We start from the raw sequence: 16599 nt of genomic DNA, 5'->3' as shown, positions 1-16599 counted from the left end.
TATAATACATATTATGCATTTCAGATTGCTCAAATTAAATCATATACATTACAAACCTTGTTCCCCTGTCGACTGTAGCTAGAACCATTCGTTTTCGTACAATTTAACTATATCCCTCTCTCCCTTTTTTCCGTTAGCATTTTTCACCTTCTTCCGTCTTTCTGCACATCAAGCCGTTTACCGTTAAAACATTCACTTCTGGTCCCACAGGAAGTTACCAAAACAAAAGCACAAACGTTACATTACGTGAATGTGGGCCAGCTTTACACATCCGCCGCTACATTTATATTGAAGAAGATTATTCTGAAATCACCCCATAATTTGTGTCAGTTTTTTTTGCAGAATGATAAAAGTCTGCCTCTCTAAGATGCTCTATTTCTACCCAATCATATAACTGACCTGTTGCCAATTAACCTTAATTAGTTGCGAAATGTTCCTCAAGCTGTTTGTTTTTAGTACTGCATATTTTTCTAGCCTTTTTGCGCTGCTGTACCAGCATTTTTGAGTTTTTTGTGTTGCCATCAAATTCAATATTGATGGCAACTATTTTTCTATATATTTTTCTTGCAGTTTCTCTGTCAAACATTTGATATGTTTCCTGTGTTTTATTTCTAGTACAATATATGATTTGAAGATCATTGCATTCTATTTCCATTTCCATTTTACACAGATTGTATTTCTGTCTTCATAAGAACCTTTGTTGTAGACAGAGCATGAACCCCAAGGTTACATAAAGAGCCGGACATGAGATAAATAGGAATTCTGTCCAAATGACAGTGAAAACGTGAAGCTGAAAAGCTGCTATATAATTAAGCACAGTCGTAGCAAATAGTCACTTTATTCGGGTGTTTTAATGGTACTCAGCAGTGTAGTAGATGTAATTTAGCTATTGGATCAGACATTTAAAAAGGGGGAAAAAAGAAAAGGAATAAAATAGTTTTGCTTACAAAAAACAAAGAAATATGATCCATGTTTGTACCACAAACACATGACGAACACAACCAGCTGCAGGATATTAGCAACTTCCTTTACTGCATTCAGGAAAACTTGCCATCCGGAGTCATCCTTTTCTTTTTTCTCCTGCTGAGAGCTTAATGGTAGCTTCAAGTTGCTGCTTAATACACTAAGAATGCCTCATTTGTCGCTCTGAACTGTATTGTCTGCATGAGTCATCTGTCACAACAGTGAGAAAGATTAAAATAGAGAAAAACACATTATCACATACATTTGTCTGCTGTTCCATTCATCACGGTGACGCTTTCTTCCCTTCATGCTAACATAACCGCTGTACACTGAAATGTTAGAAGTTCAGGGATTCTTTGTAAATATGAAAGCAGGGTGTAAACAGCCATATGTTTTGCCAAACTCTTCTCACTCACTGCTTTTTTTTTAATGCCATCATTCTAAACTTTTCCAGTATTGTCTGCACTTTTATCACAGTTCATAATAATTTAAAGATTAACCTTGAAATAGGTGACAATGATTTTTGTCCACCTGGTGAAAAGGCAATATGACTTAAAGTGCAGCTTTTAAGTCTGAAGTTCTTTAACCTTTCTGTTGGATCAATGCTAACATTGTGTCCAAACACTGACTAGCCTCTGTCAGATACACAGCAGCATATATTTTATTCAAATATTCTTCATTTCTGAATGGGAAACATTAATGATTATTCACCGAGATGTTCTCCAGGGTTTCTTAGTGATCACCTTTACCTCATAATACACTCCGACTGGACCCGAGTGTCACTGTATATTCAACTTCCATCATCAATTATCTAAACTTTTTCTGATATTTGGTGGTAAAAGTGTACAGTTTTGTTATCAGAGCTTTTTTGGTGCATATTGCTGCTGGTGCGGCTTAAAATGGTTGGATGATAGTACACTGATAAGCTAGAAAAGAATGAAAACGTGCTGGTCTGCAGAGTGTTAATAAATTTTAAAACTTTAATAAACTACAATTAGTGATGTTGATTCTTCTGTTTTTTTTAAGATCCTAAAATCATCCAGTGCCCAGTCACCGATCAAAGAGCGAAGCCGAGGGAAGTCCTTATCGCCACGGCGTCGACAGAGCAGCCCCCAGCGACGCTCCATGCACCACAGAGACAAATCGTAAGTTCTTCCCATCGCTGAACAGTTTGTTGCTCAGGGCGCTCGTTGCCTCATATCCTCTTTCCCCGACAGTTTCCACTGGTTAAGCAGCTGATGACATCCTTAAAATACAGAAGGCTTCCACACTTAGAGCAGGGTTAATCAGCAGTGCTGGCAGCTGGTGTCTGTCAGCTTTTGTGTGGTACTTCCATCTTCCTCCCCCTTGTCTTCTTTCTCTAAAGGTCTGCTCTTCAGGTCAAGGAAAGTTTGGACTTTAATTAGTGTGTGCGCCTTTAAAGAATAAATTGTTCTGACATCTTAGTGGCAACAACTGTGTATCTGCTGGGTGGCACTGAGGACTTTATGTATGAGTGTGTGGGTCTGCTTATCTGCTTTTGTCACCGACAGCTCAGCATTATCATCAGACAGACACTCCTTGTTGTGTTCAGCTGACAGTGTTATCACTATGATATATGTGTGCGTGTGTGTGTCCATATCACCAGCACTCAGCAGAATATAAGGTCTCTAATGCTGCTTGTCAAACACAGGCTTAAAAACAAACTCCATATAAAGTCTGTAAAATCAGAGCGTCCTTGTTCGCCTCTATGCCAACATATTAAAGAATCCAAGATATTGTTTGAAGTATTTAAAGTTTAACACTGTAGCCTTCTGACACACACACGCGCACACACACACACGTATGACGATGCTGAGTGTGTTTGCATGTGCCGTCAGCTGTGTGGTGGGATGTAACACAATCTGACTCGGACGACAGCTGAAGCGTGGCCGTACTGCAGAGTCACCACAAACACACACAGACTCGGCACACGAATTGCTGACGTTGCTAGTGTTGCCATTTGGCTGACTCTCTGTTGACCTTTCATATATTAAGCTCTGCTGCGCTTAAGAGAGTAATTATTTGGGGATCTGCATGTGTATGTTGGTGGTTAGGGAAATGCACTTGGCTTTTCAATTAAATCACTGTCAGTCATCTAACATTAGATCATCATCTCCGCATCGTTTGAGATGATGATCCTAAAATTCTTGACGTAATTGAGCTATTAAACCACACATATTATCACACTGAGCTAAGCTTTCACAGGCTTTCAGCTGCATTCGTATGTTTTTGTTTAGTATATCCACTTTAATCTTTATTAGCTTTGAATGCAAGTTTATATGAAAATTAAAAAGGGCTGTGGCATACAGCTTCTACAAAAGTATTCAGAGCTGAAGATGCCAGGCTTTGTTGATGACTCTGGTTGTCCCTGAGATCACCAACACAGCTGCTGAGTTTTTCTGTAAACCTCAGAAAATTAAATGTAAGAATCCAGTCTGGGTTTTGGTCCGAGTTTGCAGGTTCTCCCTGTTTCTGCGTGGCTTCCTCCTGCCATTTGAATATACGTGTTTATGGGGTTAGGTTAACTAAATTGGCCATAGGTGTGATTGAGAATTGGTTCAGTAGAAGAAAATGAGTGGCTGGATGGATGGAATCCCCCAACAGCTGACCAACTGACGTAAGACTTTTAGACTCCCTTTAGACTTCTCATGCCCACAGATCTTTTATACCTTGCAGTAGAAGTCTAGCTGACATGAGGTACATGCCACCTTTTATTGTTGGTGACTCTGCTGTTGATTTGCATTTGGAACATTTTGCTATTCAAAGTCTTTCTCTTTTGTTGTGGTTTTACAACAGTTGACACAGACAAAAAGAGAGTTTCTCAAAAGATGATGAACAAGTCTAGTGAGCTAACTAACTCAAACCTCTGCAGTAACAAAGAGTCTTTCTATCAATGTATGTTTGTGCTTTTGAGGCACCCTTAATCCAAACACTAAAACTTTATCCTCTGCCTTATAACTGGGGCTTCAGTTGAACTGATACCATAAAGTGTAACTGCACAGCTATGTGCAGAATCAAGGAACATATCTTAATGGTCTGCAGTGAGCATGTTAGTTAGATAAAAGCAAGACTTTTTTTTTTAATTAAATGAGTTGTGAAAGTGTGAAATGGTTTCCTCATTTGCATAAATCTATTTCTGTTACCTTCAGAGTTCATTTAGCCATGGTTTAATTTTCACTTTCTGTAAGCGCCGTAGTTTCATCAGCTCAGAGAAGCAGTTAAAATGTTTAGAACAGCACATCACCACTTTTAGCCACTTGAATGCGATACTTAAAAAGCTATTACTGTTATCAACGGAGCACTTACACCCTTAACAATATGTTGCCACCTTAGAGCGACGACTTCAGCAGAAATGGTGTAATAACCTGCTGCTGCTTCAAACAGCTGAGAGTGCGGACACAACAGCGCCGGCTCATTTTACAGCTCGAGCGAGACGTTTCAGGAGGCTGTTATCAGCACTGCCCGCTTTATACAAATGACTCAATTTTCAAAATGAATTTCTGTAATATTATTGTTACATAAGCGGCTCTCTACACAGGGACGTTCAAGATAGAAGGATAGAAAGCAAAGAGAAGGGATGAAGGAAAAAAGAATAATTATGTGTTAGAGGGCAAAAGAGATGGAAAAAGATGGCGAGAAGGGGGAGAAGAAACTGAGTAAGTGGAAAAAGGGGAGGGTTAGGAGGGTGAGAGAGGAGAGTGAATGAGAAAAGAGGTGAAGGTCTGGCAAAAGATGAGAAGGAATAAAAAGCCTGTCAGCTCTCCAGACTGGTTGTAACAAGGAACACTTCTCTGTGATGTGTCAGAGAGCTTGAAAGCTTCCTTCTGAGCAGAAATAATAAAGATGGGAGGCGAGGGAGGACAATGTGACATTAGAGGAGAGGGCAGGGAGAAAAGGAGAGACGGAAAGCACTGAAGGAGGATTAAATCGAACACTTTTGGGCTTTTAGAAATAAGAAGGCCTTTTTGATTTTCTGCTGTCTTCACACTTGTTTCTTTCCTTCTGAGTTGCGCTGAAGAAGGTTGGATTAAAGTCACTGTTTGTTTTATTTATTATTATTATTATTGTGGTGAATTTGCCTGTTTTTAAGCTTGCATTCTGACAGTGATATATTTGTGTTCCTCTTAGAGATGGCACGATACCACTTTTTTATTTCCGATACCAATATCATAAATTTGTATATCTGCCGATACCGATATGAATCCGATATAGTGTTTTTTAATCAATAAAACTTATTTTTAAATATCTTGCTGCTTTTTGTATAAGTTCATACTCAAGTTAAAAAACAAAACACTAAAGCTATTCTTTTATACCTGTATGCAAAAAATACACTGCACCCAAAATATCTCATAGTTCAGCAATACTGATCAATCTAATAAAGTTAAACTTACTCCATCCTTCCTATTCTGGTATTTAAAAGAGTAAGCAACCTAACTAATAGGGTTCTAAAACTCCCAGTAAAAAAATAGGGAACCCACCCCCCACCTCATGATGCTTAATCGACGTAATCAACTTTAATTTGATGCAGTGTGGGGAAAAAAATGCACAGAAATCAATTAATTTTGAAAAATAATTAAATAGATTCAACATCTTTCTTCAACAGAATTGCAGACTGCACAGATGGTACCTTCCCAAAGGAAAAAGTACTATAGTTTACTAGGGTATATTAGACTTAACAGTTACTACCGGTATATACAGTAATGGACTTCTATACATTTTACATCAGATTAAAACTTTGGGTGTAAGATTCGTATAATTATTTATTAAAAGCTAGACATTTTAAATGAGAATAAGAAAGAAAAGTATGTCTTTATGCCCCCTTTTCCCTGTTAATGCCCTATCGGCCCCCCTGGCTAAACTTTGCTAGATCCGCCCCTGCACAGTTACCAGCCGTCAGCTACGTAGAAAAAGATCCTGGTGTACAAAGTAATATTAAATAAATTCTAACAACAGCTTATCAAGCTTAAACGTGCTGCTGTTGTTCAGCCGCTGGTTTCCTCTTTCTGGCGCAAAGTGGGCCAAAAACAAAGAAGAGAGACGGACTCACGACAGAAAAGCCGATCAGCTGATCATTGATCAGTTTCATGATTGAAGTAGCAGCAGGAGAGGGAGGGAGAGAGAAGAGGCAGTTGCTCCATATATTGGTTGTTAAGCTTAACGCTGGAATGCTTTACAAACATTCAGAGATGAACTTACACACTTGCTTTCCTTCTCTCTGGGATAAATTCCTCGGAGATGAAATGCGGGATTGCTAGCAAGGCTACAAATACACACAGCTGCTCTATCACATGAGGCACACTGCTCCGACATGCTAGGTTATGAGCCGAGTTATGCTGTGTCACAAGTTTTGTGAGGTGCTTTTTTGATATTTAATGGATCGGATTACATTTTTTATTTCTCTCCGATATCCGATCCAGTAATTTACGTCAGTATCGGACCGATACGTAATATCAGATCGGTCCATCTCTAGTTCCTCTCGTTTTATTAGAAGCCTTTTCTCTTTCTTTGTACAGTGAACTAGGGAACAACTAGACTGCGTATAATGTTATGTTACACATTTGTTTGTGATTACAATATCAGGGTCTTTATGTGCTGTCAGCACCTGCAGTTCCAAAATTCACTTTAAGTTATACAGCGCCAAATCACAACAACACTGTTTGCATATTTAGAATCGCTTTAGTCACTCGCCTCCAGGTTGAGAAAAATTTTATTCAGGATCCGAATCGACTTCCTGCCATCTCTGGTTACTACTGTTGGTTACCTCCCATGTGGACGACCCTTTAGTGTCCACCTGCCAATCAAAGCATCTGTGCCCCTGCTTTTAAGCAACTAAAACATGATTTTTATTTGTGTCAGGCAGTCTTGTATTTCTAGCCACTTTTTGATTTTTTTGGTCAGTTTCTAAGCAAAACACTCAAAATTCAGGTGATTTCAATTTATATCTGTTGGTTTTGATGGTCCTTGTAAAAATGAGCTCACTGCATTTAACCACGAAACAACCAACTGAACTCTTAATATACAGTGATTATTGTGTTATTTTTGAGTGAGATGAGAAAAAAGTTGCAGATTAATCAACAGTAAGAAAATAATGAGCGACTGCAGCCATGCTGGGGAGAGTTTTGGGAGATAGTTTGGAGACTTGCTCTCGTTTAGCTCTGCTGCACAACATTAAGGAGCTTGTCAGAATGAAAGAGCTTCTCCAGTTTCTTCTGCCACTGTGCTCTTAGTATGCAGTGCATGTTCAGCAACTTTATGTCCTATCTTTCAGGCTGGCCTCAGTGGAGAGGAAACCTCCAGAACTCAGCATGCTCAATGACGGCTACCAGATCCGCATCTGATCCCCTCCTTCACCTATGAGACTCCCTCAGCTTCTCCATATCCGTCCAGGCTCCTCAGCCACCCTGATCCAAGAGTCTCTACCCAACCCAGCAAGAGAGTCGCCAAAACCCGAGCCACATTTTTTACACAGACGAGGTGGATGGTGTTATTTAAAACAAGAGAATGGCTTAAATGGAAGACCGTGATAATGGTTGGCCTGGTCCTGATATTTCATACAGTGTTTGCTCATTTCTGTAGCAATAAATCCCTTAAAATAGTCTCATCATCATCATTCACAGGCCAAGAGGGTGGCTTTTATCATTCTGTTGGTATTTTAAACCAGTATTCTTTTTTTGGTTGAAATAGTCACCCTCTCTTAGAGACAAGCACTCGAGCAAAATCAGCTCAAATTTATTGTTAGGTTATCATATGTATTCACCAGGAGGTGGAATGGGAAGTTGTCAATATAAATAACTGAAAGTATTCGTCAGTGGTTAAAATGACATCGTCGTGCTGGAACAAAGAGATGTTCGGGTGTCGTTGCATCAAACACAACTGGTGAAATATTCACTTGTGGGTTGTTTTGGTGTCTCAGCAGTTCTCAGAACACCAGGGGAATTATGTTTTATCACAGGTGGAAGTAATGATGACTGTTTTGTTTGTTTGTTTGGGCAAAGCCACCATGAAGACGACTGAAATTACCACCTGTGTTAACAAGCACAAGAGATTAAAGCTTCATTTTTACATTTTTTTTAAGAATGACAAAACAAATCTGATGGGAAGCTCTGGTCTGCCACTCGACTTTTATATTGTGGTTCGCTGTAAATGATCCAAGTCATAACTTACTCCTCAACCAGCAGCAGTTTTAGGAAGATGATTACGTAAACTCCTGTGTGCCAGCTGTATTGATTACAGTGGAAGTGCGATAAAGTATGCGGGGAAATCAAAGATGCAGAATCAATAGAGAGGATAAAAGAAGAAGAGGATGAGGTAAAGCAGTGTGAGAAACGAGGGAGTGATTCAGAGAGACGATTCACTGCAGAAGACGGAGTGATCATTAGAGCACTGCGGCAATGTTCATGTTTCATCTGCTCCTCTTCCTCAGGCGTCTGTTGAAACGTAACCATAACTCATGGCAAAACTTCATGGAAGAAGATCGAAAGACTCCAGGAACAGGCTAGACCCAGTTAATAGTCACTTTTTTTTAATATGAAGACAGAAGGACACATTTTCTGTCAAGATAAATAGGCAGACTTAGCATTTACGTCCACATCTATATTTATTAAAGAGACTCATTTTCCATCATATTCACTTTGCAGCAAAGAGCAAACAAAAGCTCTGCTGTTGGATGGAAATCAGACAAATTTAAAAAAATAAATAAATAAAACAGTTGTGGGTATAATTTCTCACACAGCTCATGTCTGAGCCATAAAGGCAGGCAGGCGGGCGGGGGGGGGGACGGCAAAAGCTGGCCAAGATCTTGGGAAACATTGATCATAATCTTTGGTTTGTAGTGTGGGGGAGAAAATCAATATGTAAATTTTGTTTTTCTCATCCTTTCATTTACCAGTGGCCGACTGGATTTCCCGTTTCCTGGTAAAATAGGAAAAATCTACACTGAAAAAAGCAGAGCTCAAATGAAAATGGTAAGCTTTGACATACAAACAAGAACCTGCAAGCCAAACGTTAAATACACGGTGTTCTGTTCTCACACAATGCACCAAAAAGAAGAAAAATCTTGATCCAAAAGTCAGGAATCATTATTTCTAAATCTGGCTTGGAGAAAACCTGTAGAGTTCAGCTGTGGCCACTCTGCATGTTCACACAGTAAACCAACATAGTGCTGGCCAGTTGACTGCTGTTCCACCAACAGCTGGAACATAAAATGATTCAGCTGGTCCAAGATCAGCTGTAGCCAGTTTCTCTACTAAGGCAAACAAGGAGCGATGTTGCTGACTGAATGAATCTCAGCAACAAAAGCCTCATTCAAGACGGCCAGAGAGGATGTAACAGTCTGTGCAAGCTGTCGGCAGATATCAGAGACGGGGCCAGAGAGCCCTTCAAGGTGTTTTGGTACAAAATGAGAAAAATAGTTCTGAAATCTCCAGGTTTTAATCTAAATTAGATTGGCTTTTTTTTCTTAATAGCATGAAAAAATATATATTTTACAGCCAATATAAAGCTGTTTTAAAAAAATGATCAGATATTACCTAAAGGACGATATTCGATGTTCTTTAGCTTCCCACTTGTGTGCCGTCCAGTGTGACACACACTCTAACCAAATCATTTATTTGTGAGAACCGTGCAACGTCTGCAAAATGAGTGCAAATCTTTTTGTGTTTTTTTTTTTTTGTCTAAGTACAGGAGACAATAAGGGCAAAACACGCAAGTTCTCAGAGCAGCCCGAAGAAGTTTGTTTTTGCCCCCTGAAGCCAAGTGACCTATAAGAGTCCATTCAGTACTGTATGCAGTTTCATGCTTGATCTATTGTAAAGGTGGTCCAAAAATTCCAGTCAAGCTTAAATCCGATGGTTTTTTTGGATTCTCCTGTTGAGGCCTTCAGTGAATAGCTAAGCTAAGCTCAAAAGCTTGAAATTAATGAAGCTTGAAATCACACATTACATGCGTTCAGCATTTATCCATCTGAATACAAATGCTTGAAATGATGGCTGAATATCTCATATCTGCATATCCGGATTTTCTTTCAAACTGTACGCAAACGTTTAATCCAAGCAGATTTTAAGCATACATGCCTTTATGTGATCTGTGATCTACATCGTGTCTGTTACATCCGCAGAATGTACCGCATGGTTTTAAGTCTTTTGGGTGACAACTGCAGAAGTCAGTTTTAATTCAAAACAAGATATTTCTAAGTACATCCACAGTCCTCCATCACTGCCCACAGACCAGCTCATTCAGAGAAATTTACATGAATTTGGTGGCTTAGGATAAATATTCAGAATTGTATGGTGGAATAATTTGATGATTCAACATTTGACTTCTATAGTTTTCACCTGAACCTTTAACTCAGATTTGTGTTTCCCAAAACACCCAAAGTTTAAAGCTCATCTTTGTTCACTTACACCAGGGCGCTGAGTAAAGATCCCTGTGGAACGCTGTTTTTAAACCTTGTGCTTTGGTTTTAAAAAAGGAAAGTTAGACATTGTTAAAGAGGCGAGGAGTGGTTCCTGTTTTGTTTGACAGTTAGTGGCAGTAGGTTGCTGATGAATTTAACATAATTAAGGAAAGTCCAGAAAGTCTAGAAAAATCAGAGGTAGCTAAATCTGCTTTTTCAGCACAGTGTCTATCCATATAGTGCCACACACGAATTAAAGCTGATTTGGTAGGGAGAATTTACAGTGCAATAGGTCACACCAGCTGCCCTGGAAGAGGTTCAGATGGGAAGAAGGAGATGACCCAACAAGGAAGATTGTCCAGACTTTGATCATGCAATGTTTTACTACTATTAGCAGAGTTGTAGAACGTGATATGCATATGAAGGAATCAAACACATTTGTTGTCCCTTATGGAAAGACTGTGGTGAGGAACCCTTAATTTGTCATTATTCACTGGGTGCCTTTAACAGCGTGTGAACCTGGTCTTAGTTGAACTGTGTGTCTAACAGAGCAAAGGTGATCTTTAATGGCTGGAACGTTTTGGGAAAACTTTATTTTTTCTTTGGTTATTCAGAAGGATTTCGGAAATCTATGTGTAAATGTGATCATTTGATTGTTTTATCGATTTTCTTTGACTGTTTCACTACACCCTCTTAATCACAGAACGTGTGTTTTGTTGCCACTTGCCACTGCGAACATTTTATGCTAGCTTTTTGCTTCAACAGTGAGCTATGCACGCACTGTGTTAACCGAAACATATGAATCCTTGTCTTCCAAAGTTGAAATGCTGGAGGGGGAAAGTGTTTGTTGCTCAATGTACACAAGGCAAGTCGTGTTTTCAACCATCCGCACAGAAAAAAATCTTTCAGAATGATTCTACTTAGCTTTTTTCTTCTGTATATCCAGGCTGATTCAAGGTGCTGTGAGCAAAGCAGAATATTTTTTAGATATTCCTGATGTTTGGACCAGCACAGCACGGAGACTGTTACATGTGAAACTCTGGAGCAAACTAACCAGCCGAGCGCGTTCATATTTGTGCTGATGGTTGCGTGTTGATACTTTCTAAAGGCTTGATGTTTGTTAGCATATAGGAGAAGCACAAAGTTATTCTGCTTTTTGAGGCTGTTTCACTGCAATGAAATGATGCATTTTCTTACTGAAGAAGCAACATATCTCAGAAGATTTTTAGGAATGACAGGCACTGATGCCTTTGTATTTTTGGAACTACAAACTGATGATCAACAAGTTTCGAAGGGCCTAACTTCAGACTGCTCTCTATGACTATGATGACTTTGTTCAAAGAGAAAGATCAAAACTTTACCCAAAGACAGTGATAAACAACCAGACTGCTGAGCAGGGACACACAAACTGCATCATGTTACGTTTCACTGAGGTCACAAATGGCAGCAAAGCAACCTGAAACAGTTAAACTCCATGTAGCAACTTACATTTGTTTCTGTGTCCGTTTGCAATTGCAACTTCTGTGCTTGACAATTTATCTGACTGAATCAGTTTTATTTGGAGTTTAATAATCGATTGTAATCTATCATTTTGAATGACAAGTGTTTCTTTAAAAAAAAAAAAAACAGCCTGTACTTGTAGCAGGTGCTGTTTTTGAAGGCCTTTGAGTTGTTTTCAAGTGCTCATACCATGTTTCTCCACTCTGACGCTAACTGTTCTGGTCTTGTTCCCAAACCTCTTCCGTCATGCTCGACTTCAGAAGATTGGAAAACAAAAAAAAAAGTTGGTTTAATTTCTATCAAATATTCAGCCAATCACCTAATTCGTGCATGCTTAAAGACTGATTGGTAACTCTCTGGCAACTTCCTGTCGCTAGGGAAAAATGCGCCTTCACTGACCAGCTGACGAGTGGTTGCTGGTGGTTGCCAGGTGAAATTGGTCACAAAGTTGCTTTGGTTGCTAGCAGATTCCCACGGTTGCCCATAGTTTGCATTGAGGACACAAACTTGCAATTACTCACCAAACAATAGTGGACCTAATTAATGACGAGGAGGTTTTCAGCGCACCACCATCTACCTCTTTGCAATCAGTATCACCTAACAACTGCAAACTGGTCGAGGGCTTTTTTCCAAAGAAGCGGTTGCTGAGGGTCACTGACTCTAGGCCTGTGTGATAGGGCGGCTAACAGTATTAAACTGTTCAGTAAAACTACCACTTTTTCCCCCCTGCAGCAGCTTTACACAGATCCACCAGTCCCTCTAAGAGGCACTGCTATACTGTAAAATGTACTATATCCTGTTCTTAAGTTCAGCTTTTCATAAATCAGCTTTACATTAAAAGTACTGTCACATTACAAAAAAACCCAAATCCTCCTGCAGCCACATTATTGCAACAGATGTCACAGCCATCATAGCCATCTTGATGGCCTAGAACAAGGACGCCGATCACAGACGTAGCCTGCTGTTGCATCCAGTAATTAAAAAAAAAAAAAATAGAAATCTGTTTGTGCCACAGCTGCTGACACACTTAAACACATATAAATACAAACAGTCTGGTGGACTGTGACGCGTATCCACGCCAAGCTTCCAGTGCCTCAGCCGTGTCAGATAGAAATGTTTTTACTTTAATTACAACCTTGTATCTCTGCTTTGTGTTCGGGGGAGTTGCCCTCGTGTGTTCCACGAATAACGTGTCATTCACGCTGACCGCACGTTTTCCTTTCGTGTTTGGCTCACCGGTTTTATTCAGATGTTCTGTGAAAATAAGAAAGCAAAAAAAGCTGTTTTGTTTCCTGTTTTCTTGCCTGATTTTCTTTTTTTTCCTCTTTTTTTTTTGTGAGCCTGTAAAGCGGACACGTTTACTTCGTGCTGCAAAGAACAAAGGGACAGGCAGCCTAGTTTGTGGCCCATGAAAAGCAAAAATAAGTGTGTCTGTGTGTGAAATGAAACTCCAGCTGCATATTTATCCAGTGATGAATTTGATTTAACAGCTCAGTGGACCGACTGGAGCCAATGGATCGGATTGATGAACACTGAGTTTGAGGAAAGTGCTCTAAAGAACACACACATGCACACTTCATCCAGATTTCCTGTGTAAAAACACAGTGTGAGGTTTTTTTTGTTTTTGTTTTATGGCAATCAATAGTGGGAGAAACTGTGAGCCCAGTGATCATTATTATTGTAAATCTCCTACTGTTACAGTGTGATTGGTCTTGATAGCAGCTGTTTTTATCAACAACTGTAGCAGCATGTGTTCTTTTAATAAATATTCTATGTTTTTAACCTTGTGGTCAAACTGATTAATAACAAATTAGTGACGGATTGATTAATAGATCCTTAAACCAGAAAACTAGCTAACGTTTTTTAGACTTGTCTGGCATGTCTTGGCAGCCAAATACAACTTGATGTAACTTGATCTCTTTATAAGGGGAACTGTTATGCTCATTTAGACTTTACTAAAGACTGTGTTGGACAACCACCTGTTTAAGCTGGTTTTATCCACATGTTGAAGAAGCACAAACATGGAGCATACTTGTCAAATGAGTTTAGTACAAGCATTTTTGGCTTCATACGCTCATCATCCACTTCATGAGGTATAGCTTCTTTGTGGTTCCTAAATTCTTCATGGCACATCTGTGCCAACAAGTTTCTGGAAATATTCCTCAGAGAATTTGGTCCATATTGATGTGATAGCGTCACACTGTTGCTGCAGATTTGCTGGCTGCACATCCATGATGAGAATCTGTGTAAACTGTGGTAATAAAGAGATGAACATGGTCAGCAACAATAATCAGGTAGGCTGTGGTGTTTGTACAAAGGGAGCCAAAGTGTACCAAGAATATGTCTACAAACCAGCCCAGCAGCTAACAGAAGGCAGGATGGTTCCATGCTTTTATAATGTTTACACCATATCAGAATATCCTGCCATTTAAAAGTTGCAGCAGAAATCAGGACTCACCAGATGTTTTTCCAGTCTTCTACTGTACAGTTTTGGTGCACCCACGTGACTTTTAGTCTGAGTTTCCTGTTAGCTAACAGGAGTGGCACCTGTCCTGGTTTTCTGTTCTGGTTTGACGTGCTGTGTGTTCAGAGTTGCTTCTCTGCATACCTTGGTTGTGATGAGTGATTGTTGGACTTCCTGGTGAATGAACAGGGTTAATCTTAAAAGTAAGCATGCTCAATTACACAAGCATGTCTATCTGACTGAACGGTAGACTGGTTCATTGGCTGACTCAGTGCTAAATGTATGGAACAATTATGATTCGTAATTATCTCAGAGAACATGTTTCACAAAATCCAGCAAAGCACAAAGCCCTCCAGCAATCTTGAAAAGCAAACAGCACGGGACCAACGTGATGCAGCGTTCATGAGGAAAGTGCGGGTAAGGCAAGAAAACAACAAAATCGGCACTTTCTCCTCTCCTGTTGAAGCACTGTTCAGCAGCTCAGCCCTACAAATCTGATCTCTGGTGTGAAGTTCAAAGCTAAACGCACTCGCAGCAAACTCTCCTTAAACTTTCAGGGAGAACAACAGAAAGAAGACAAACAGAGGGAAACTACAGTGTGTTCTTCCTCTTTAAGTGACGCTCCTGTGCACACCGTCGTACACCTCTGTGCTACACAGCCTTTTGATAAAATAATCTGCTTACGTTCCACTGCAGATGTGTGTGTGTTTCAGACAAGCACATGGAGGCAGCAGATTTAGAGAAATAATCCTTCATTTTTCAGCAGCAGCTCAGGGATTGGAAGGCAGGGGAGGTTCACCTCACTCAGCTTAATGTGATGTAATGTTTGTGTGTGAGCACAAAAACACTGTCACAGGGATCAAACTGTAGAGATGAGAAGCCAGCAGAGCTTTTCTCAATGTTATGAAAAAGAGAGGTCAGATTGGGTCTCTGGTTGGCCCTGGGTTTTTGATTTGTCCTTCCTGGGGGTCATGTGTGAAACCTTTTACTGTCCAGGACCACAAATTACATCAACCCAAAAAGTCCCTTTGCAACCTGTGCGGTCTTTTCAGAGCAAAAGCTCCCTGTTGAAACTGTGTTAAACTGACTTAAACCTTTCATCTGCAGCACCTCCTCAGATTACAGATTTGATTTTAGGACTGCTGCAACCCACACACGTTTCAAAGCCTTTTGGCTACAGGTACATTTCCTTGAAGATTCCAGAAATCTGCCGTATTGTTCAGGTGAGCTGAGGAGACAGGAGGCATGCAAGGGAGCTACCCTCATGAATGCCACACACAGTCAAAGCATTCACACTTCTTGAACTTCACATCCATGTTAACACTCAGCGAATCAAACCACTTTGGTAAATAGAATAGTTGTTTAAGGCAGTAATTATCAGGTTATGCACTGTTTAAAAATAAATGAATAAATAAGAGAAGACTCGATCATCTGTGAGAATGCGGTCCCAGCATCATTTAGAGAGGAGACGGGTGCGCCAGTAGCAGACCTGCCAGTTCCAGTCCTCTCCATCATGCTACATGCTGTTGGTCTGTGAGCATCTGTTCCACTGAGGGACATTCAGAACCTCAACTGTGCAACAATCTTGAAATTCCGGGCAGTTATTTTGAAACTTCGTCTGTATTAACTTTAATCACTGAACAAACACAAACAAATCTGTCCTAAAAAAAAGGCTCAGATTTAGCTGACTTCCCCTAAAATTAGGTTTTAAACACCTTTTCCAGTCAAAGTTGAACCAGAGACTCAAAGAATCCTGAACAGAAAAAAAAGATACAGAAAACATTTTATAAAACCTTACTTTGGCACAAAGTTAACAAGCATTTTAAGCTGCTTTTAAATCAGTGTTAACTATTCTATACATGCAGTTTTATGATATTATATTAAGGATATTAAATCATTTTGGTAGTGCTCAAAATACAGCATTTTAAGATGGTGACTTTTGCTTCTTGAAAGACTTTGGTTGTACCAGCAGTGCTGCAGCTCTCTCACAGACTTGTGAGTGCAACATCTCATATCTCATATATCACAAATACCTCAGCTCTAAGTCAGTTTTTAGTAATGAATTCAAGATGATTTTCAAGCAAAAATCCACATAAACCTCTGAATCCATCATCGTCATCATCTTGCACCTCTCAACCAACCAAAACTGTGTTTATTCACCTGCCATCCACCTCATTTGTTTACAAGCACTCTGCTGCTGACATCTAGTGGCCAAAACTCAAACAACTCCAAAGACACCTGCCACAAGCTTGTTGGT

The 16599-nt window shown here is 39.8% G+C and overlaps 1 protein-coding gene across 6 annotated transcripts in view; it reads left to right on the top strand.

The window, feature by feature from the left end:
• vash2 (vasohibin 2) overlaps nt 1–13660 on the top strand; it is a 45853-nt gene extending 32193 nt beyond the window's left edge. For all 6 annotated transcript variants that reach the window (XM_082505171.1, XM_082505167.1, XM_082505172.1 and 3 more), the window contains exons 8-9: nt 1990–2108; nt 7253–13660. In XM_082505171.1, coding sequence (XP_082361297.1) covers nt 1990–2108; nt 7253–7322 — 189 coding nt within the window. In that variant the 3' untranslated portion in view covers nt 7323–13660. The remainder of the gene's footprint in view (nt 1–1989; nt 2109–7252) is intronic.
• The last annotated feature ends 2939 nt before the right edge of the window (nt 13661–16599 follow it).

Source organism: Aulonocara stuartgranti (assembly GCF_965226115.1).
Source record: "Aulonocara stuartgranti genome assembly, chromosome: 15".
In the NCBI taxonomy this organism is placed as follows: Eukaryota; Metazoa; Chordata; class Actinopteri; order Cichliformes; family Cichlidae; genus Aulonocara; species Aulonocara stuartgranti.
Note: the sequence above shows the minus strand (reverse complement) of the source record. Positions and strands in the feature narration are given on the sequence as shown.